Genomic DNA, 21941 nt, shown 5'->3' with positions numbered 1-21941 from the left:
GTGCTCGTAGGAAATAGGAAGCTACGGGGATTAATATATCTTCATCATCAAGGCGTAGTATTACAGTACGTCGCTCAATTGGAAAATGTGTGAGTTGCGATGGAGCCATAGCGCTTCCTTTCATATCTTTACATTTCATAATTTACAAGGGACTAGGTATCTCTGAATCTCAAGTAAACTCCTCCATATTTTCAAGACACTAAAACCCGACGTGATAACGTGCTTACAGCTGAGCACCAACCAGCTTAGCATAAGCCTCAGTGCTGAAGGACTTGGGCCTCTCAATGGGGGCGCCGACAGCACGGTCAATGATGAGCTGAGGAAGGACTCCGAGAGCACGGGAGACACCGAAGAGGACGGTGTAGTAGTTCTGCTCGGTAAGGCCGTAGTACTGGAGGAGGACACCAGAGTGGGCGTCGACGTTGGGGTATGGGTTCTTGGTCTTGCCGTGCTCGGTGAGGACGCCGGGGGCGATCTTGTAGACCTGGCTGACGAGCTTGAACATGGGGTCGTCGGGCAGGTGCTTCTGGGCGAACTCGCGCTGGGAGACGTAGCGGGGGTCAGTCTTGCGGAGAACAGCGTGGCCGTAACCGGGAACGACCTGGCCAGCCTTGAGGGTAGACCAGAGGTAGTCCTTGATGGCCTGATCGCTGAGGTCGTTGCCAATAGCCTTCTTCATCTTCTGGAGCCAGACAAGGACCTCCTGGTTAGCCAGTCCGTGAAGAGGACCGGCAAGACCGTTCAGACCAGCGGCCAAAGAAAGGTAGGGGGAGCTGAGAGCGGATCCGACCAAGTGGGTGGTGTGGGCGCTGACGTTACCACCCTCATGGTCAGTGTGGATGGTGAGGTACAGACGCATCAGCTCAACAAAGTCCTTGTTCTCGGAGAAACCAAGCTGGTGGGCCAGGTTGAACGAGTAGTCCTTGTCCTTCTGGATGGGAGCGACCTTGCCGTCCTTGTAGATGTTACGGTAGATCTTTGCGGCGATGGTGGGGAGCTTGGCAATGAGGTCCATGGAGTCCTCGAAGGTGTGCTCCCAGTATTGCGACTTGTGCATGCCCTTGGCGTAGGCCTTTGCGAAGTTGGACTCGTGCTCGAGAGCAGTGACGGCGAGGGAGAACTGGGCCATGGGGTGGAGGTCGCTTGGGCAGCGGTCAATGAGCTCCTCAACGAACTTGGGGACATCGGAGCGGGCAGCCCACTCAGCAGAGAGGTCGCGGACCTGCTGCTCAGAGGGGACCTCACCGGTCAGAAGAAGCCAGAAGAGACCTTCGGGGAGAGGCTCCTGGCCACCAGGGGCCTTGGGGAGGAGTTCCTGGCATTCGGGGATCTGTTGCGTGTTAGCGGCGGATCTGTGTGCGCCGGGATGAAAATGTCACCACGTACAGTCTTGCCACGGAAACGGATACCCTCCTCGGAGTCGAGGACGGAACCCTCCCAGACGAGGGACTTGATGCCACGGGCACCGCCGTAGACCTGGTCAAGGGTGACCTCGCCGATGACCTTGTTGCCGTGCTCTCTGGGTTATGATGTCAGTCTGGTAGTGGGGTGGATACGGGCTTTGACAAAAACGCACTTGCGGAGCTTCTTGATCTTCTCGATCTCGCCAGGCAGCTTGTTGGCGAAGGTCTCCTTCAGCGACTGCAATTGGATGGGTAAGCGGATGCATTGGCTTCAGGATGGCTGTAGAGGGCCTACCGTAGTCTTGCTGGAGTAGAAGCGGAGGCCATTGAAGGCTGTGGTCCGCAGGGGGGTGGCGGCGCGGAAAGCGCTTGACAAACGCAGAGCAGATGCCATTGTGATGAAATGTGAAGGATGATGAGAAGTCGGATGGGCGGGAGGGAGTTAAAAAGGTTGCGTCGGAACGATGCAAGAAAATACTGGTGGAGCTCAGCACGGTCTCGTCATGGCTGCACACCCATGCCGCCATGGCCAAACAACTACCACCCGCGCGGGCATCGTTCGGAGGTCTCTCTTTTCCGGTGTTCAACAATTACTCCATGTCAGGAACACGCACTTTAGCGCAGCCAATTCTTTTGTCGGGCTTGCGCAGGCGGCCTGTGTTACATAAGAGCCACTTGGTTTTGTTGCCTTGGCGGTGGACAGCAGCATGGGAGTGGGCTACTGTGGCCGCGAGCCCCGTGTAAGGACAGGTACCTAGCTAGTAAGTATGTAGGTACAAAGTATCGAGGGCTAGGCCCGGAATAAGAAAATGGCGTCGGCAGAGCCCTCCAATGCTTGGGCCGGGCAAAAGGCCGGCGTTGAGGACTGCTTACTTACTGCAGCGCCAAAGAGGCAACTCGTACAAAATGTCCCAAGGCCCGAGGCAGGCGTGCGTCCTGCTTGCATCCTGTTTGCATCTCGCGCTGCAGGGCTCGTGAAGACGTGCATTTGCTTGGCCGAGGTCATGTCACGTGCCCCGCTAGCGTGGCTCTGGCAAACTTGCCGACTCGTCTCGCCTTCTGACGTTCTGCTCACCTCTGCAACTGCGCCCTTGACGTAGACCACCACCATCTCTCGCGGCCCATTCACACTGCTTCCATTGACTCTCTGGCTTGCTGCGACTATCGCGCTTCGTGGTGACATCGCTTGCGCAGCCAATTTTCCAACTGCGCGCTCGCGTCCTTGGTTGACTGGGCCAGCAGCTCGCCTCGCCCGCGTCAGGGGACAGCTCAGCGCTCCTTTCGCCTACAGTCTTCGTACAGTACTCTACTACTGCCTAGATCTTCTTGCTTCGGCTCGCCTCTTGTGGGTTTCAAGTAAAGTCTGCTGCGTGTTTGCCTTCTCGGTTCTCTCACCACACGCTTTGGCCCCCGTGGTGCATTGCCAAGGGCCGTCTTTTCCTTTCGCTTCACATCTCTGATCTGGCACATTGAACATTGTCGTGGCAGCCATGGACGAACTAGGCACACAATTGCAATCCCTCCAGGCGCTCAAGCCGCCTGGAGTCACACCCACCAAGATCAAAGCCATCACGCAACTGTGCGTTGACAACATTCAGGTATGCCAGTCGCAAGGACCTTGTCCATAACCTCTGCGCGCTTTGGTCATCATACTAAGGACTTGAACTCACATGTAGTCCCACCCCGTCATCGTCCAGAAGATCGCTCAGCAGCTTCAGAACAGCGCCGTCACACATAAGCTAGGAGTGCTATACGTCGTAGATGCAGTCGCCCGCCAGTGGGTGGAGAGGGCTAAGCAGGCCGGCCAGACCGTGTCCAAGAATGCCGTGCCAGGAACATATGCTTCAGGAGTGCAGATGATGCGAGATGTGCTACCCGCCATGATGATGAATCTCATCCAGTCTGCACCAGACACTCAAAAGGAGAAGATTTCCAAGCTTATAGACATCTGGGAGCGTGGCCAGACGTTTCCACACGACATGCTAGCCTCCTTCAAACAGCAACTGAATGGCGGTCACAATAGTAGGTAGAGGCCTACGCGTTGCCTTTTCTCCAGCTAACGCACGGTAACTCAGGCGTTCCATTACCTGTAGAGCCACCCAAGAGCAATGGCATAGCCCCAACCTTCAACGGACAGACTGCTAACCCACAGCCACTTGCCCCGCCACCTCCGGCGCAACCATCACAAGACACTAATGCTCTGTTTGCTGCCCTCGCCGGCATTAGCCACCAGAATATACCTACTAATGCTCCACCTGCAGCACCTCCTGCGTTTCCTTTCCAACAAAACGTATTGCCACCTCCACCTCCTGGTTTTGTGCCTCCGCCGCCTGCTGTAACAACAGGACAGCCCGGTTTGCCTGTCCCACCCGCTGGAATGAATGAACTCGCAGGACAGATTCTACAGGCCATGAGTGCTGGTTCAATCCAACCCGATCAGGCAATACAGGTTTTGAACGCATTAGCCACAGCTCAGAGTGGTGGACTGTCTATGTTGCCCTTACAACCTCCAGTGGCTACACAGACACCCCCACAAGGGCAGTCAATTGTAATCAACGGTAACCAAACAGATCGGTATGATCAGACAGACAGTAGAATGCGAGACCGTAGCCGATCGCCGGGCTTTCAACGTCGACGATCGCCTGGGGATAGGTCTCCTCCCAACCCCAATCGTCGGGAGAGCCCAACATATGGTGTTTACGACCCAAATGCAGGCCCTGAAGGCAATTCGCAACGCTTTGAGCGAGGTGAGCGCGGCCGTAGCCGCGGCAAACAAAAAGGAGGACGTAATGATCGTAGTGAATATCGGCAACGCTCGCCACCGCGACGACAGCCAAGCCCGCCTAGGGCAACAGCATATGGCCAGTCCAAGTATATTGATTGGGATGAGACCCTTCCACGCGATAATATCAGAGTGCTTAGTCGTACATTGTTTGTAGGCGGTGCTGGCGGAACAGAGAGTGAGATTCGGAGCATCTTTTCTCGCTTTGGTAGGGTCCAAACGTGCATTGTTAACCAAGATAAGCGACATGCCTTTGTCAAGATGTTGACCCGCCCCGATGCTCTTGCTGCCAAGCAGGGCATGGACAGCTTGAATGATCCTGTTGCACAGTCTAAAGCGCGCCAGGTAAGGATGCGTATTCTTTGTAATCATGTACATGACTAATGGGTGCAGACGCGATGGGGTGTCGGATTTGGTCCTCGTGATTGCAGTGACTACCAGACGGGCATCAGTGTGATTCCCATTTCTCGGCTTACCGAGGCTGATCGTAAATGGGCATTGACCGCTGAGTATGGCGGAACTGGCGGTCGTGCTCTCGAAGGTGGCATGGTTATTGAAGAGCCGGATATCGAGATTGGGGCCGGTGTTTCTTCCAAGGGTATGCCTGTCTTTTCGCCGCATGGGGGTTTTTACCGCTAACAAAATCACAGCCATCAGCCGACGTGTGCCGACCGATGCTCCTCGCGGCGGGCGTGGGGGCTACGGTGCCCGTGGAGACCATGCTGGACGTAGCAACTCTAATGGACGTGAGAACTTGAACGAGCGCGCCGATGCAGCACCCAACAACTTTGGCGGTGCACGCCCCGGGCCTGAGAACGCCGCCCAACACAAGTTCCGCAAGCACGACCGAGGAAACGCTAATGATCCCCGCCATGTGTCGCCCAGAGCTGATCAGGGTGTTGCAGTTCCGCCGGCCGTACCTGGGTTTGGTTTCCAGCTCCCCGGCTTTTCATGACATTGCCACAGTTTTTAATTCCCGACATGCATATACGGGGATTTCCTTTGAAGGGGCGGCTCTTTTCTCGACTTTTATACGTTTCAAGTCTCTAGGGGTGGGGACAGAGAGGGAGGGTGGGAAAAAAAATCTCTTTTTTCGCTTTCAGCATATGTTCAAAGCATTGCAAGGCGTTGTGGCAGCTCTTTGCAAAACTCTTTTATTTACTGTGTAAACAAGGTCAACTTTTTTTTTGCTTCATGTATATTTGAAGAAGGCAATGGACTCTTGTGTATAGTATTGCTAATTGATAATGTCATGTGCAATTATATATTTTTGTGTGTGTGCAATCGAGGAAAAACAACAGGCATCGCCATTTATTACATTTGGAGTCTTCAAAGGGAATACTACATGACGACAACAAAAAAGTTTTTTTTCCTCCCGTGAAATTCCTCCCTGAGCAACGAAAAAAAAAGAGGGTAGAAGAACAGCCTTTTTCTAGTCCTCTTTACTTCCTCTTTGTCGCTTTACCCTTCTTCTCACTGCCCGTAGCAGCAGCCGCCTGCTCCTTCTCCTTGGCCACCTCTTGGACCTTTTGTGCATCGGGCACCTTGAGCGACTTATCGCCATCGGGATGCGCAGCCAGCGGCTTATTTGCATCTTTCTCCTCGACCTCCTCGTCATCGCCGCCCTGGCCAAACTCATTAACACGGTTATAATCAACCTTGTACTTCCATGTTTGAAAGAGGTAGACGAAGAAAATGACGTCGTCACGGAGGGTGGCAAGGCGATGCAGGGTGGGCATTTTGATGGTAAAGGCGAACAAGTCGTCGATGAAGGTGTTGAGGAACTTGTATGTCATTGCGCGGCCGGGCATGTGGGCTACGGACTGGAGTCTGTAGTTGATGTAGAGGGCGGGGACCATCATGAGGAAGCCGTATGCGTAGACGGAGCCGACGAGCGTGGTGATGATGAACGAGTACCATGACTTGTGGGTTTCGTACATGAGGGAGTAGATTGCGTAGGCGACGAGGAGCGGGATAGCGACCATGTAGAGGTATTTGAAGGCAATGGCGTCGTATTCCTCCGTCTTCTTTTCCGTTTCAGAGAGCACGTGCTTGTCTTCGAAGACGACGGTGTAAGGGAGGAGGGAACCCGGGGCGGTAGGGCGGACGCGGACGTTTACAGATTTGGTGATTTTCCAGGCTTCGATGGCCATGCCCATGCCTTGGCCGAAGAGGATCATGTACGACGTGTTTTCGTTGTTGTCGATGAGGTAGAGGAAGATGATGGCTTGCATGACGACGTTGGCGAGGATGGTGCGGACAGAGGTGCCGACGTTGTCCTTTTTCTTGCGCCAATGCTGCACGTCGTTCTTGAAGGCGAGCATCTCGAAGATCATGTGGAGGACTGAGACGACGGCGGTGACAGCAAGAAGGTACGAGTTGCTGTCGATGATGATCTCCTTGAACATTTCCATCTCGGAGCCGTCGCCACCTCCAGGTGTAGACTGACCGGCGGCCGCAGCTCGGGCATTGGCGTTGAGGTTTTCATCGACGGCGGCGAAGATGTTAAACTTCCAGTGAGCGTAGTTGTTGAGCTTTACATGAAGTGGAAGGGTAGTGACGGTTTCGTTGACCTCAATCATATCCTTTTTGAGCTGCCAAAACGTGTTTGTAAAGACAATGGGGTAGTACCAGCCGTGCTGACCCGTCTCATCTCGCGCGCCAGTCGCTTCAAGCGTAATGTACTTTCGGGGGCCAGGATGCATGCTAGCGAACTGCACAGTGCCTGAGTCGGGGATGAGGGACACGGTGAAGTTGGGGTGGTAGTAGTTAGCTACAATCTTGGGCGCGTTCTTCTCCTCTTCCGTCTCAACCTCGCTTTTCTCAGGCATGTCGCTTAGCAAGTTCCTCGTCTTTGCAATCTTCTTCTTGGGCTGGTACTGCGACAAGGGTCGAATGAAGTGGTAAGCCTTTGCGGTATCGTAGCCCGGTTGCGTGGGATCAAGCACACTGCCGCTCTGCGCCACGTAGAAGTGAGCAAGAAGCGTCGCGTTGCGCTGTACCTCCTTGGGTACTTTGAACTCGAGGTCGATTTCTCTATTCTCGCTGTAATCTCCATACTTGAAGTTCGTCTCGTGAATCAAGAGCGACTCTTTGGGCATGGATTTGAGCGGCGGCATAGCGACGGAGGCTGAGATGTACATGGCAATGTCCATCTCAGTACCGACAGGCCACATGGGTGCGACGGCATAGGGTATGTGGCTCCATTGAACGCCTGGCGCAAGGGATTGTGGACGCTGCTCCCAAGCGGGTATCACAACATTGCCAGATGGTTGGACGACTGCTCCGGGTTGGGACGGGTCGGCGGCGGAGGGCGCAGTCTTTTGGGCCTGTGGCATAATGTACTTCATTCCACCTTGGATAAGCATGAAGATGCCCACGCTCTGGGCAATGGACGTGAGCAGCTGCGGGCTATGTTAGTATACATTGCAGCACAGAGGGGCGTTGGGGCAACTTGCGCTCTTGCCCTGCTCGGGCGCCTGGGCGGCTGCTTGTGCCTCTGGCATGATAGCAGCGTGCGGAATTGGAATTCCGGCTTGAGCAGATTGGTGTCCAGGAAACCAAGAAGAAGAAACGTGGAGTCGCGATGGGAGAACAGATGGCCTGGCAGAGCGGGCGGAGAAGTTGGGGCGGGCCAAGACGGGCTGGTAGTGTCAGGGTCTAGCCACATGGGCGGGCGGCATGCCGGCATAGGCTGGGCTGGGGTGACGCAATGCGGCTGACCGAACTGCACGTCTTTTGCATGCTACAGGCCCACCAGGCCCTGCGTCTGCTGCCTATTATATGTGCGGATATGTATGTGTGTATGAGTCGACAACACGGTCCTTTGCCTACCTTTTCTTCTCTCCCTTGGACTTGACAACACCAAAGTACACCCACTTGCTAGCACCGCCGGCTTGAACCTTGTGTAACTATACCGTCATCCATTTTCTCTGGCACATTTCGTTCCGAGCCTGTTCCGAACACATACGAACATCATCTGCACAACATGGCAACTACCAATGACACCCCCAAGCAGCCCGTCGTCTGCGTCTTGTATGTGCAAATTGGCCTTTTCTCTCTCTCCAATCACACGCTAATTGCCATAGTTGCGGCGCCTCGAGCGGCACATCACCCGTGCACATGGAAGCTGCCCGCGCTCTTGCACATGCCCTACACAAGGCAAACACCAAGCTCGTCTATGGCGGTGGCACTGTGGGCCTCATGGGAGAAGTAGCACGTACTCTTGTCTCGCTCTCAGGCCCTGACAGCGTCCACGGCATCATTCCCGCTGCTCTCACCCGCCTCGAGCAGAACCATGACCCTGCCGATCCCGACAAGCACACTATCGATGAATCAATCTATGGACGCACAACGGTTGTCAAGGACATGCATACACGAAAGCAGATGATGGCTCAGGAAGTCATCAAGGGAGGCCCTGGTGGCGGCTTCGTGGCTCTATCAGGCGGCTACGGAACGTTTGAAGAGCTCATGGAGATTACAACGTGGAACCAATTGGGCATTCACAGCATGCCAGTCATTGTCTTCAACATCGATGGATACTGGAGTGGACTGATTGAGTGGGTCAAGAATGCCGTCAAGAGCGGCTTCATTGCGCCTACCAACGCTGGAATCTTGTCGGAGGCTCTCACAGCCGACGAGGTCATTACATGCTTGAATGAGTACGAGAATGCGCCCGGACGTTTTAACCTGACTTGGGAAGAAAATTAGCTTTCTCCGTCGGTTGTTTGTCGCGAGGAAGAAGGGAAACGGGTGGATCGACGGGGGCCTAAAATATACAGTTTAGCGATTGCTATCTGGTTTGGTCAGAGGCTTGAAATATGATCTTCAAACAATGCCATGTCCAGCTCCGACTTGACTAGCCTCATATGTCATGCTACAGGACTCTTCTGTGTGCTCGCTATTAACACCCTATCTGCTGCTGATCCATGAAAGGACAAGGCTAACAAGCGGGGCTAGACCATTGTGGTAGCGCGCCCAGTTGATGAGTGCAGGTGGGATCTGCAGCCATCCGCACATGGTCAATCTGCATTAAAACGCCTCGATATGGAGGAAATGAAGGCCAAGGCTGCCACATGTGCGAAACAGGACAGCTACAAACGTAATTATCTAGCGCTTCCAAATACTCTACACCCAGCATGCTCTTTTCGTACATCTTCGGATGCGATAGAACCCCGCAGATAGGCACAGGGCCTAGTCCAGACCCCAGCCACGCTGCCTCATCTAAAGCCAGCGGCAGCGACCCCACCCCCGGCCAATGAACCTGCCAAGGGTATAGTCCCGACGCTTGACACACACACCACCCATCCCCTCGGCCTCTATATACGCCGCAAAGGTGGGATGCGAATGGCCCACACGTCATCGATAATCGGCCACGCAAGTGCCAGTGAGCAATGGGGCCATGGTCTTCTTTGTATATAGTAGGCCTCGTGCTCACTTCCTCCTACCTAATACCCGATTCACCACGGTAGTGCTTGCCCTTTTCGGTAGACGGGCACATCACTTCCACCCCTCGGGACTTGATTAGCTTCTTCTTTTCTTTTTCACACACACACACACACACACGTCTAGACCTGTCTTCTCCAACTAGACTGTAGATCGACGCGAACACAAGAAGAGACAAATATGGCAGACAAGCAAGAGCAGGCAAAGCAAGCGGCCGCCGGCAATGGCATGTGAGTATTTCTACTCGTCTGCTCTTCACATATCGGATTTGACGGACGAAACCGGGAGACACAAAGTACGAATAGAAATGTTGCAAAAATCCACTAACACACACAATCGCAGTGTCAACCCCTCGGGAGCAATGGTCATGGCTGCAGCGCCCATGTACATCGCCTTCGTTCCAGTCACGTACGTACTGCACACGCAACGTCACCCACCTCCAACTCCCAAATTCTAACAACCAGCAAAAGCACCTACCTCACGGCCCCAGAGAGTATATGCCAATCTCTCGTCCATGCAATCATTAAGCTCCTCCCCGGAATCAACGTAAGCCCCATCTTCCGAACCCCACATACAGAACCAACACAGGCTAAACCAACCCAAAAAGACCACGGGCATAACTTCAGGTCGCGCCATCCCCGCTCTTGCCACTCTCTACCTCTTCTGGACTTTCGGTGCCTCGGGTGCCCTCTCCGCCGCAGGCCAAGCCATGGGTCGCCGCGAGGGCTTCGACAACGACCACCCGAGAAAGTACGTGCATCAGCTCGAGGGTCTGCCGCTCAGACTACGTAGTGCGCATTATGCTCTTATGGAGAACTTTCCCGGTAGGTTTTTTCCCCTCTACCCCATGTCTTCATTTCCAAATCCCTGGTGGATTTGACTGCCGAATTGATGTTCAGTTGCTGATGCAAGTGGGATAATAGCATTCGCTCTTGCTGCAGCTCTAGCTCAGATTATGGCGCCCAACGATGCTCAGATTGTTAACCTGCTTGGCTTCCATGTTATGGCGAAACTCATGGTGCACTATCCGGCGTATGTGGGTAATGTGGCGCTGCCGAGGACGTTTGCCCATATCAGTGCTACTGCGGCATTGGTGAATGTTTGTTGGAGGTTGGCAGGAGCGAGCTGAGCATCTTCTTTGATTTCTTCGTCATAGAAAGACAAAGATGGAGATTTATTCGCTAGAACAAAGAAGAGAAGGTGTCATCTGGGGCTTCGGATAGAGCAAGTGTCGGAAGAGGGAAAGTGGGCTCAGTAAAGAGAGGAAGAACTGGCGCTCACAATGTACTCTGATAAGATGCTAACCCAGATACAACATGAAAGAAATGGAAACAATATAACTATCAAATAGTCCAACATGGTTTTCTTATGCACAATACCAAAAAGAGGGCCAACTTAAATCCCGATACCCTACATCAAAGGCGAAGAAAAAAACGCCAAAAACACCTTACTTATGAAATCCCCTTCAGACATCTACTCCCTAAACACATTCTCCAACCTCTCCAGCAACAAATCCGCATGCTGCTTCTGGAAAATAAGCATAGGCCGCAACCTCACCGCCCTCTCACCCGACCCTCCAATATTAACCCCCTGGGCTTTCGCCTTCTTGAGCACCTCATCCCTACGCACACTATCAAACGCAATAAACGTCCCCTGCCCCTTTCCACGCAGATTCTGAATTTCAGCGGGATACTTGTCCGCCAGCCTCTCCAAGCCAGCGAAAAGGTAATCGCCGGTAGCAGCCGTGCTACTCACAAGATCGAGCCGCTGAATTTCCTGGATAATAGCGCGGAACAAGATAGCGCGGGCGGGGTCGCCCATCCAGGTATTGAACTGACGGTACGGCTTGTTGGGTCTCAAGTCGTCGTTTCCGAAATAGTACCCTGCAGTTTGGGCTTTCTTGGAGAAAGTGACAATGTCGGGTGGGGAAGCGAGATTCCAGTGGTCGTGGGCCCAGAATTTGCCGGTTGCGCCGACGCCGGTTTGGACTTCGTCGACGATGAGGAGGACGTTGTGTTTTTTTGTGATTTGGCGGAGGCCTTGGAAGAAGAAGGGCGTGGCGTGGTTGTCGCCGCCTTCGGATTGCACGGGCTCGACGACGGCGGCCACGGGCTTGTTGTGGTAGGTCGTGAGGAGGTGCTCGGTTTCGTCGAGGCAGCGCTGCTCTTCTTGTCGGTTTTCGGCTTCGTGCTCGGAGAGCGGGTACTTGAGCTGCGGGAAGGGGGCTTGGGGCCAGTCGAAGGCGGGGATGTCGAGTTTGTGGATGGGCTTTGAGCGCGTGGTGGAGAGACTGCCGAAGAGGCGGCCGTGGAACCCGGTTTTGAAGCTGAGAATCGACATGTCAGGGGCACCGGGGGATTTGTTGTTCATGGACGAGGCGATATCTTCAGCAGAGAAGTCGACGTCTGCACCGCCGCGTTGCTGCTGGCGCTTCCACATGAAGGCGGCTTTGTAGGCAAGCTCGTTGGCGTCGGAACCGGCTTGTGCGGTGAAGACTTGGTTGAGGCCTTTGGGTGCTACGGAGAGGATGCCGCTCTCGAGGATGTCGGCCCAGTCGTGCTGAGGGAAGTTTCCGAGAGCGGGTCGGTTGATGATGGCTGAGGCCATTTCCGGGGAGGTGGCTGCGAGAAGAAGAGATGGGTTGTTGTAGCCAACTGGGATAGAGGCAATCTGGGCATACACATCGAGAAGTACATTGCCGTCTAGGTCGGCAATACTATTCAAAAAAAGTCAGTTTATCTACCCCTAAGTTCGATTATAAGAAACGTACTAGTTGCCGTAGCTTCGTGAATAGTCGGCCATCATGTTCAAGCTTCGGATATCAAACACCTTGCCGAGCTTCTCAATAGCTTTTTGGCTGTTGGGCCCGGGAATCTGTGTCTTCACAATTGGCTGCTTGGGCTCATCGGGGAAGAATGACTGCTCTCCGCTGTCTGTAGCGACTGCGGCGGCTGCGGTAGCATATCGTCTGTTGAGCGCCGTTGGCACCCTTGAGGCTGTGTGAGCATTCACGCGAGGAAGAACTGCCCGCGAGCGGCCGGCAGTACGAAGAAGATAAGCCATTGTGTATACAGCTGTCGGTGTATGTAGCGTGCAAACGTGGTTTCAAAGAAGATGTTGGGGATGCACAGTCGGGGTGCGGGGAGACGCGACGCCAATCAAATGGGTGTCGGCGGGGTGTCTTGCAATGGCACAATCCAGAGAAAGAGAGAGAGAGATTGAATACTATTGAAACTCTCTGAACAGAATACTAGAATCAAACCCAGGAGCATACCTCGCAAAGAGCGCCACCGCCTTTTATACCGACAATCTCTCGGTGCCGCTGATAGAGCTACTTGGGCAACCGGCTCTAACCCGTTGCTATCCCCGCATAAGCTCGACCAAGTGAGCCTCTAAGATCTAGTCTACGTTGTGAACCCTTCGACTAAACCCCTTCCAGACGATAAACTTGGCAATCCGATCCGATACACGCCGCAGACGCCTCGTACGCCACGGCAGTGTCACGGAGAGTTACTGGCGCGGGGTAGTTAGTTTGTTGTCAGCGAACCACGTGTGTCGGTTCTGCATGTCCTTTATTCCTTGGACATCCGCCCTATGTGTCAAGATGCCATAATGAAGAGTCTAAGTATGCATCCGACACGCTTCGGCATGGTACGATAGTCCAGAAGGGGCTGGTGCAGAAAGAAGAGCAAATGTTTATAGGCTGCAATGTACCAAGGGTCATCACGCCAAATGTCGGTTCATGGTGGGGTAATAGGGTGATTATTAGGGTAGCCATGACACAAAGAAACGTACCACTGGGCATTTTCTTACTTCATCAAGTCACTATCGATTACCGATTTTCCGAAAAATTGTAACATCACCTCTACATGCTTGTAGCAGTTGGAATGGATAATTAAAATGCTTTCATATACCCAACCTATTGGCGCACTTCATTTGACCCATGAGTACCAGTGACACGAGTGGTGGTTTCCAGCCCATCCCAGATTCCACGAACGCGAAGAAAAGTAGTACCATACAGTTAGCAAGCTTTTGATGACTTTCGTCACGAAAAAAACTCCATGTTCCCCTCCGCCTTCCATGCAGTCGATAGCCGGTCCAAAACGCAGCAAGTCCACAGAACCACCTCTGCGGTTTCTTCAACCATCCCAACGCCTTTTGATATGCTTATGCAACCGAAACCTTTTCGGTCCAGTGTGTGTTTTGATCTCGAACTGATTACAAAAGATAAAAAAGCACAAGCAACACAGAAATCGAAAAAGAAAGGGACTGCCCGAAGCGGGCTACTGGGTGTGCTTACCATTACTGCCGTTTACAAGTGGCTGCTTCTGATCAACAAAGCCGTTTGTAGGAGGCGTCGCGAGCTGCATCGGACTACCGTAGTCACCAAGTTGGAGAGTTGTCTTTACCCCATTAGGCAAGCTATCAGCAGCGTCTGGAAACGAGGTTGTGGGGGTTTCATCCATAGGTGTAAGGCTGAACTCTGCGTCTTCGATTGACTCAAGCGGTGGTGGAGGTGGTGGAGGCGCGGGTTGTGGGGTTTCAGAACTTGTCCGTGTTCTCTTCGGCGAGCCAAATCGACCCTCCTCTTCTCTCTTGCGCTTCAATTCAGAGGCAGAGTCGGAAAGAGAGGCTTCGTCAACCGTGGCTGCCAGGCTATCAGAAGTGCCACGGATGGTATCATTTTGTGGCGTCTTGATCTTCTGCCGTTCATCCTTCTTCTTGACGGCCTTTTCCATAAACTCTTTGACATATTTCCGCACTGTTTTCTCATGGTTCGAGCTGATCTTAGCCGTGGGGTCCTTGACACGCCCAGATTTGTAGTCGCCGCGCACGAGCTTCTTTGCCACCTACCAATACGGTTAGCAAGTCGACATAGACATCGAAGAGAGTACCTACCTCTTTGCTGAGTCGTTTGACCTCTTCCTTTTCGAATTTCTTCCGGTATGATGAGGTTACAGCCATGACGTGAGGTGAGAGCTATAAATGTCAGTTACAGACTGCGTATCAACTCGATGTACTCACGGTCGCCTCGTATATTTTTTCTTGCTTCTCTATCGGCAGACTGCGCCACTTTTCATCGCGCAGCGCCGGCTCTCTGAGTTCATCAGGGACAGGCTGCGGAGTGGTGGATGCAGAGTTCCCAGTGGGTGTTTCTGTTGAGGTAATGCGCGATATGATGTCTTGTAGCATTTGTGTGTCGGATTTGGCTTTGTTCTGCTGAGGTAGTGCGTTGACAGCCTGAGTCGGGCGTTGCCATTGTGTGACGCCTGAGGAGTTGTAAAAATATGTCAATCCATTCTCTGCAGTAGCCTGAAACCAACCCGGAGGAAGACTGTTTGGCGGTCGAGGCCGATTAGCTGGTCGGGCAGCAGGAAAGAAATTGGCCGGACCGCGGGGTGCATTCAAGGCGCGAGGGCCCGAAGGGATGTTCGTAGCAGATGGGCCTTTCGGCGCGACTGCAGACGGTGACTTGGATCTAGACCTCGATCGTTCCCTACCTCGCTCACGCCGCTCGAAGTGATTTTCGGTTCGGACAGGTGTGGCGGCATTTGGATCCCTCTTTATGCGAGGTATCCTGTACGCAACCTCCAGCTTGCTCCATGCATTAAGAAGTTCTGTAGCTAGAGTTTCGACCCGCTCATCGCCGTAGCCGTTTAGTTCAGCGACCGCTTCTTCAATGCCAGATTCCTGAATCTTGTTTCGAGTGATCCGCGGTAGCCTTTGGAGAATGTCGAGAACTTGCAGCACTACATTAGCGTCTTCCTTCCATATTTTCAACGTCTTCTTTAATGTCTGGTAACCGTGAAATTGCACAATGCGATGGCCAACCCTCTCACTGCTATTTTGCATGCGGCTGAGCAGCTTGACAGCAATCCATTTCTCAGTACACTGGCGCAGAGCAGGCACAATTTTCTTGACTCCATCCTCGTCGAGTTCCTTTGGCTGCAGATCATTGACGTATTCCTCGTCATCCTCGCTGGCCTTCTTTCTGCGGGGTTTCTTGGCAACAACCGCTGTGTCCCAGGCAGCACCATCATCAATGCCAAGAGCCTGAATCATGTCAGTGGACAACTTTGTCGCGTTGTCAGACTGCGTCTTTCCGCCAATGAAACCGCTGCAGTTGGGTTCGCCGCAGTAACAAGGTTGCGGGTCCGCGCCGTATCGGTCCACATTGTAGTTGAAGACAAGTTCTTCACCGGCTTTGACCTGTCGCTCGACGAAGATGCCCATACGTAGCTTATCCCCGACAACCCATTTGTCGACGAAGCAGTTGGGATTGCATGAGTGATTGCAAAACCGGCCTAGGTTGCCCTTCTTGGTAGCGTCTACAAACTCGCCCTTGGTCAAAGACATGAAGTAGAAATGCTTGATTCCCTCCTCATCATACTGGCCCATGCGCCGACGAAAGGTGCGCTCGTCAATAACCTCGCCAATGTACTCAAAGACAAATTCGCCTGGTGCCATGTCTTTGTTCGCACGCAGTCCAAACCCTTTTTTCTCCGTCTTGATGACGGCGACATTGGCGTACTGTTTGCGCTGGAAGCGTTGGTTCTGACACCGCCTACCGCAGCCGCAATCCCCCACACATTCCATTTTTGTGGCGCGGTTGATGCAGTCTGAGTCTTCGCCACAGGCATGATTTTTCCTAGTCGCAGGGTCGTATTCCTCTTGGCAATCGCACTCGAGCGCCGGGTCTGTTGTGCCGATGGTCTTGTTCGCATACGTGCATTCGGTGAGTACTGTGAAGGTTTCTTTGGCGGCTTCGGTCGAGTCCGGGAGGTCGAGGTACAAGGGAGGCGGCCGTGCGACGACTTTCTGGGCTGCAGTACGCGACAGCTTAGGTGCTTTGCCAGGTTCCATCTTCAACGTGATGTCTCCGCCCAGGGTTTCTTCGTGGGCGCTGCCGGGCGAGGGTGCTTCAGACTCTTGCTTGATCATAGGCGACCGGGATTTGGATCGCGACTTGAGCCTGGGTGGAACGGCGAGGGGTGTGGGTGCGCGGTCGAGTGAATCTGCGTCCTCCACCTTTACCTGGCTCGAGCCGTGGCCCTCACCTGCCTCGTCCGAGGCCGCGCCTTCCAGCTTCATTTCGCGTAGCTCAGGCTCTAATTGAGCGTGGTCCTTTTCCGAATCGTGGCTCGACATGTTGGCGACCGTCGTGGGGGTGGAGGAGGATGCTGGGGGGCGGCAGGTAGAGGATCGCGAGGTTCTGGACAAAAGGGACGCTAACGTTGGATGCCTCTGATCACGCATACAGAAACGACTACTCATTCACCTCATGGCCCGAGCGACGCGCACGCAATAGACAATATCAAAACTCCTCCCTGTGAAGCTGAGCAAAAAGCGGATTACTAGGACGAAACGCGGTCGCTTGGGGCACCTGAACCAACGGCTGGGGAGGCAAATCTTTACTTCCCCCCTGTACAAAGGGCGGAAGGCGATGGCTTGACTTGTGCTATATACGCACAAAGCGTGCTGGAGACACAGAGCAACAAAGCTTGGTAACAGTATAGATATATATTTCTTGAGGGTGCGGGTGGCAGCAAGGCGCGCGAGTTCGGGGCGTCGGCGCACGCAGGTATGGTCGCGGGATTGGAGCGCGCTCGGCTCACCGACACGGTTGGCAAATGTCTTGTGTTTTCCTCACATGCGGACTCGCACTGGTTGTATAAGCGAGCATGAACTGGTGGGCCCGGGTGGAAGACGATGTGTTGGAGCGGCGCCGTACGCGACGTGGGGGGTTTGCTGATGGTACTTTGGAGATGGCGAACAAAAACTAGGCTTGTCCCACCTTGCCCAGTCTCAGCCTTGCCCTTGCGGATGCAGGGCTCCTGAGCCGGCAACGGCTACTTGGGCGCACGCAAACCATGTCACGACCGACACAAGGAAATAGATGTGGAAAGAAGAAACGGCACAAAGAATTCAGCGTGCATTAGATACTCTGCTCACGGAGATAGAGGGCGAGTCTGTTGGCATGATCAAATGGCAACTCCTTGGCAATTTCGAGGAGACTCTAAAAGGGTCGTCAGAACGTGGCAACGTTGGGCAAGGAGAGGCCATGGAGCGGCTCTGTTGCAAACGCTAGGGAGATGGCCACTTACACCGGTCCCGTTGGCGCTCTAGATGGCCTATGGACGTTCCGTCAGGTGCTACGTACGAAAGCATGGCCGAGCACCACAAAGGTCTCGACGTTGTACGAGAAGTCGCTAGTGAAGGTGCTCGGCCATGGAAAATGTACTCCGGCCACGGCGGAGGGCTTGCACGTCAGTGTCGGTGCCATTGGTGCTGAGGCATGCAGGCAAGTGTCATTCAGGCCCACGGGGAGCTATTTGCGGGTCTGGGGACGACTCATGTACATGTCGAATACATTGGATGGGGGTTGCCCTAGCGCGCCTCAGAATAGCCTCGGCGCCCACAAGGACCGTCGGGCATCATAAAAACATGCCGAGTGATGTCTCCGAAGGCTGAGAAAGTGGTGTGAAGCCGTGGGGAACCTGCTTTGTGTGAAAAGAAAGCAGCCTGGACCACGGCTAGCGCAAGCCCAATACAGCTAGCTGTGCATAGTAGGCAAAAAAGAAAAGGCCTTCTTTATTTTGCTTCCACAATGAACTGGAGTCCATGCTTGGGCTGCAATCAGCGATCAGCGGCTCATGACGTCTCAAGAAAAGGACAGCAGCGTGCTGGGTTGGGAGAGAGTAGTTTGGCTTGACCCCGTGGGCACCTAGCGTCGTGCATGTGGTATGTATACTACTACTTATCTGTATGCGGACATACTAAGTATATAGGGTACATACGGATATTTGTATCAACATACGTACGTACGTATGTACTAGTAAGTGTACATGTCCTGACAATGTATCCCGGACAGCGGCGTCGGCGTTGTTGTTGTCGTCGTCGCCATCCATCCGATCGCTCGGCCTGTGCATGGCATGGGTGCTATCATGCGTCAGAGAGCAGCATCGGGCGCGAGTGTCTACGTATTCGAGCGGTAGATAGAGTGCAAGGTGGAGAGTTCATTACGGAGCTTTGAGGCTTGGCAGACGGCCGTAATTGGCTTACTTAAGCGAGTAGCAGCCTGTATCTCTCCGCAAGCACACTAGCGCAAACTCTGACCCAACGGCTACCTACTCCTAAATCCCCATCACCCATGATGCCGGCACGACAGCCATCCATGCCGCCTGCACCAGGTCGCCTGCCCCCCCCCTTGACGCGGCCTGGGTCTTCTGAGACGTGAGGCCCGCGCTCCATGGAAAAGGACTCCTCCACCTACCTCCAAATGGCTGGCTGACTGGCTGACTGGCTTACTGTCATGATCATTGGAGGCCATGCCGAGTCGCGGCCCGCTCCCGATGGTCAAGTAAAAAAGTGGCTTCGCGCGGAATACGATGCAAGAGATGCGGCAGATGGTAGCAGCTACGGTGTAAGTAGGCGTCGATGCATCAGCCTTGCCTTGACGACCGCCCGCCAGCCACAAGAAAAGAGCAGCCAACAAAAAAAAAAGTCGAGCAGCGCAGCCGCGACGTTTGTGCTTCTCGGTGCCCATCTCGCTAGTACCGGTCCTTGGAGGATATTACAGATCGCACCGTTGGAGACAGGGATTACAGCGCCGTCTTCCGCTGCCCCCCATTAGGCGCGACGCTCTCTGGACGATCCGCGCTGAACCGCGCTTGACAGATTGCACGCACGCCGCGAACCACTGTTGCTGCCTCGCGACACACTGGCACATGGTCGCCATTGCTTTGACCGCTATCTCGTAAAACGCGGTACATCTATGCCTTACTGACCAGCCTTTGTAATTCAACACAGGCAGAAGTAAGCATGGGGAAACGAGGCAGGCAGGGACGTGTGGTGCAAGGGAAGAAAGGCCCTTTGGTCTCAGCCTAAACCCTCCACGGCTGGTGAGACACGGCTCAGCCCAGATGACTAGCGATTGGCTCATCGGTTTGCGCAATCGTTTCTGAACATCCACTGAGGGCTTTCGAGATGGGTTAAAGCGCCGCCAGATCTCTGTTACATACCTAGGCTTTGTTATCGATTTGCGACGAGCACTGATTTAGACGGTCCCCGTGCGGGAAGCCTTGGGAGCTACAGTCTGCAAGTGGGGACTAGCCGCTTTCCCATTCGTTTTCGACAAAATCCGCTAATGTATAACATACCGGGTGGCTCTTCCCAGTAATCTCTGACAAGCAAAGCAGTCTCCTAATTATCTCGACCCAGCCTCATGCTGTGGTCCCTTTGACGCGCTCTTGTTGCCTGCTGGCATGAAACCGACAACCAGAGCCCGCCGCAGGTTTCTTTGATTTTAGTGCTCTTCTTCTACCGCTCGTTACTCTTTCGTTTCAGCACTCTCGTTTGTTCTGTTGGTAGACGCAGCTATACAACCGCGCGCGAGGGCGCGTTGCTCTTCGCGCCGGTCCACTTACTTTACGGCCCTTGTGATCGATGCTCGATTTGTCTGGTTGCATACGTACATACAGCGAGATTTTGCCGTAGCTGCTTTTTAGTCTTCCACCCTCGCCTATTTCGATTGTCTCGAGGATCACGACATGGAGCCCTCACGCGAGCCACCATGGGCAGAGCACGAAAAGGTACGTACCCCTCCAAAACATGGGCATGTGGCACTCGTCCCCATTGTAATCTATGACTGACCTGACCTGTCCTTTACAGGTATACTTACTAGCTGAAGTGCTAAAAGCTGCTCAAGTACCCTCTCATCTTCTCTTTGCTTTCATACGCGATGCCAACATCCAGCCGCGATGGAACGACATGGCGTTGCCTCCTGGTATGCTGACACTTATCCCTTCTGCTGTTACCGCATCCCAACTATTCATTCAAATTGTCAATCCCATGCCCAAATCACCTGCATAGTGCTCAATACTGATGCGACACTTGTACTTTAGGACGGTCTGTTCGCTCTAGTCAAATGGCATTCGATACTCTTGCAGCAACCTACTCTGTGCCCGGACAAGACTACCGGCGTCCTCACTTACCAGCCCCAATGATGTACCCAGGTCCCGAGGTCCCTAAGAAGCGACCACATCAGCCAGAGACATCCACCCCGGTTGGGCGACTGCTACAACCTCGCCCGCCTCATTCCTACCCAGGAGAATATATACCCGCCGGTCCTGCCTATCCCCCAGCTGTACATCCGCCGGGCGAACCGACGCATAAGAAAAAGCGCGGAAGACCGACAAAGGCCGAGGCGCAACAGAGAGCGCAAGAAGCTGCAGCGCGGGGCGAAGTATATCCCCCTCCAAGAAGGGGGCGACAATCTCTCACGGGGCCACCGGAACAATCACCACTAGGTCCAGATCCACGACCGCTCGACCGTACCACGCCTCCGACAACGTCTTCTTCTCAAGCACCTCCTGTTCAGACGCCACAGCAACAAACTGGAGTCGAACAAGGGTCAGAATCATCATCGGAAAAGAGAAGGCGTGCAAGACCGCAGCCGCTAGAGCTGGAGAAACTCCATACACCCACCGGCATGGGATCTCCCCTCACATATGGATCGGGCGATCCTAGTCGCAATCAAGCATATTCAGCATTCACACCAAACTCTGCGCCTTTGCCTTCCTCAACAGAAGCAAGGGACAGGGATGTCCGCATGGAAGGAGTCGAAGAGACTCAAGCACGAACTACGACACCTCACTCGTTTAAAGACACGGTTGGCATATAACAGCATTTCCTTCGTCACAAAAGCACCATACGGCGGTAATCTGGTTTTGAAACTGTTCCGTCAACGATTTTACTTATGCACTTACGATGACCTTTATGGCCATGAAACCATGAAGGTATACTCTGCCAATTCCGCGCATACATCAACTATCATGTTCATGCGGTTACTGTTGCTTTGGGGCTATTTGTTCCCCCAAGCACACCATCATTGTATTCTCCTTCAAGCTCATTTCCTTGTCCAGATTCGTTGGTTCTTTTCTTGTTTGACTGCACGTCGACGCTCATGAAGGTTGGGGCACAAGTTGGCTCCCATACCTAGGTAATGTTTTACATCCGCCGTCTTAACGAGTCCAGAGCCCGCATTTTCTTTTTCCGGCAATCGGGTGCTTTCCTTGGTCAATTTCTTTCTCACTACTTGTACGATAGATGGTTTCTCAATAAGTCCTGCATCACGGCCTCTGTACCTAAAAAGCACCCATTAGCAACAGCATCAACAGTAGAACCGGCCGTGGCCAATCAGCACACAAGTTTCCCATTGTTTGGAGAAAAAACATGTCCCGTACCATGTGATACTTCACCTCTGTCCGTGAACCTAGTTGTGTCTCGACCATTCAGTCATCGATGATGAG

The 21941-nt window shown here is 53.6% G+C and overlaps 9 protein-coding genes across 9 annotated transcripts; 4 read left to right on the top strand and 5 right to left on the bottom strand.

Moving 5' to 3' along the window:
• Positions 1-223: 223 nt before the first annotated feature.
• On the bottom strand, positions 224-1797 carry COCVIDRAFT_40480 (hypothetical protein; the record flags this gene model as incomplete). Its single annotated transcript, XM_014698043.1, has 4 exons — positions 224-1330; positions 1387-1519; positions 1577-1641; positions 1699-1797. The coding sequence occupies 4 exons, from the start codon at positions 1795-1797 to the stop codon at positions 224-226; spliced, it is 1404 nt and encodes a 467-aa protein (XP_014553529.1).
• A 396-nt stretch (positions 1798-2193) lies between these two features.
• Positions 2194-2391, bottom strand: COCVIDRAFT_107481 (hypothetical protein; the record flags this gene model as incomplete). Its single annotated transcript, XM_014698042.1, has 1 exon — positions 2194-2391. One exon carries the CDS (start codon positions 2389-2391, stop codon positions 2194-2196), a length of 198 nt encoding a protein of 65 aa, XP_014553528.1.
• A 502-nt stretch (positions 2392-2893) lies between these two features.
• COCVIDRAFT_18621 (hypothetical protein) lies at positions 2894-5140 on the top strand (the record flags this gene model as incomplete). Its single annotated transcript, XM_014698012.1, has 5 exons — positions 2894-3001; positions 3080-3425; positions 3479-4530; positions 4579-4783; positions 4836-5140. 5 exons carry the CDS (start codon positions 2894-2896, stop codon positions 5138-5140), a joined length of 2016 nt encoding a protein of 671 aa, XP_014553498.1.
• A 487-nt stretch (positions 5141-5627) lies between these two features.
• On the bottom strand, positions 5628-7691 carry COCVIDRAFT_107391 (hypothetical protein; the record flags this gene model as incomplete). Its single annotated transcript, XM_014698041.1, has 2 exons — positions 5628-7596; positions 7621-7691. The coding sequence occupies 2 exons, from the start codon at positions 7689-7691 to the stop codon at positions 5628-5630; spliced, it is 2040 nt and encodes a 679-aa protein (XP_014553527.1).
• Positions 7692-8173: 482 nt separating this feature from the next.
• COCVIDRAFT_18619 (hypothetical protein) lies at positions 8174-8895 on the top strand (the record flags this gene model as incomplete). Its single annotated transcript, XM_014698011.1, has 2 exons — positions 8174-8220; positions 8274-8895. 2 exons carry the CDS (start codon positions 8174-8176, stop codon positions 8893-8895), a joined length of 669 nt encoding a protein of 222 aa, XP_014553497.1.
• A 915-nt stretch (positions 8896-9810) lies between these two features.
• COCVIDRAFT_107464 (hypothetical protein) lies at positions 9811-10759 on the top strand (the record flags this gene model as incomplete). Its single annotated transcript, XM_014698040.1, has 5 exons — positions 9811-9860; positions 9973-10038; positions 10101-10176; positions 10238-10454; positions 10554-10759. The coding sequence occupies 5 exons, from the start codon at positions 9811-9813 to the stop codon at positions 10757-10759; spliced, it is 615 nt and encodes a 204-aa protein (XP_014553526.1).
• A 344-nt stretch (positions 10760-11103) lies between these two features.
• COCVIDRAFT_18617 (hypothetical protein) lies at positions 11104-12693 on the bottom strand (the record flags this gene model as incomplete). Its single annotated transcript, XM_014698010.1, has 2 exons — positions 11104-12346; positions 12401-12693. 2 exons carry the CDS (start codon positions 12691-12693, stop codon positions 11104-11106), a joined length of 1536 nt encoding a protein of 511 aa, XP_014553496.1.
• Positions 12694-13913: 1220 nt separating this feature from the next.
• COCVIDRAFT_107494 (hypothetical protein) lies at positions 13914-16779 on the bottom strand (the record flags this gene model as incomplete). The annotated part of the gene is made up of 3 exons (XM_014698039.1): positions 13914-14480; positions 14530-14610; positions 14656-16779. The coding sequence occupies 3 exons, from the start codon at positions 16777-16779 to the stop codon at positions 13914-13916; spliced, it is 2772 nt and encodes a 923-aa protein (XP_014553525.1).
• Positions 16780-20180: 3401 nt separating this feature from the next.
• COCVIDRAFT_40473 (hypothetical protein) lies at positions 20181-21313 on the top strand (the record flags this gene model as incomplete). Its single annotated transcript, XM_014698038.1, has 3 exons — positions 20181-20222; positions 20302-20416; positions 20535-21313. The coding sequence occupies 3 exons, from the start codon at positions 20181-20183 to the stop codon at positions 21311-21313; spliced, it is 936 nt and encodes a 311-aa protein (XP_014553524.1).
• Between the last annotated feature and the right edge of the window lie 628 nt (positions 21314-21941).

The sequence above is a fragment of the Bipolaris victoriae genome (assembly GCF_000527765.1).
Source record: "Bipolaris victoriae FI3 unplaced genomic scaffold scaffold_85, whole genome shotgun sequence".
Lineage (NCBI taxonomy): Eukaryota > Fungi > Ascomycota > Dothideomycetes > Pleosporales > Pleosporaceae > Bipolaris > Bipolaris victoriae.
This window is presented reverse-complemented; position numbering and strand designations above follow the sequence as displayed.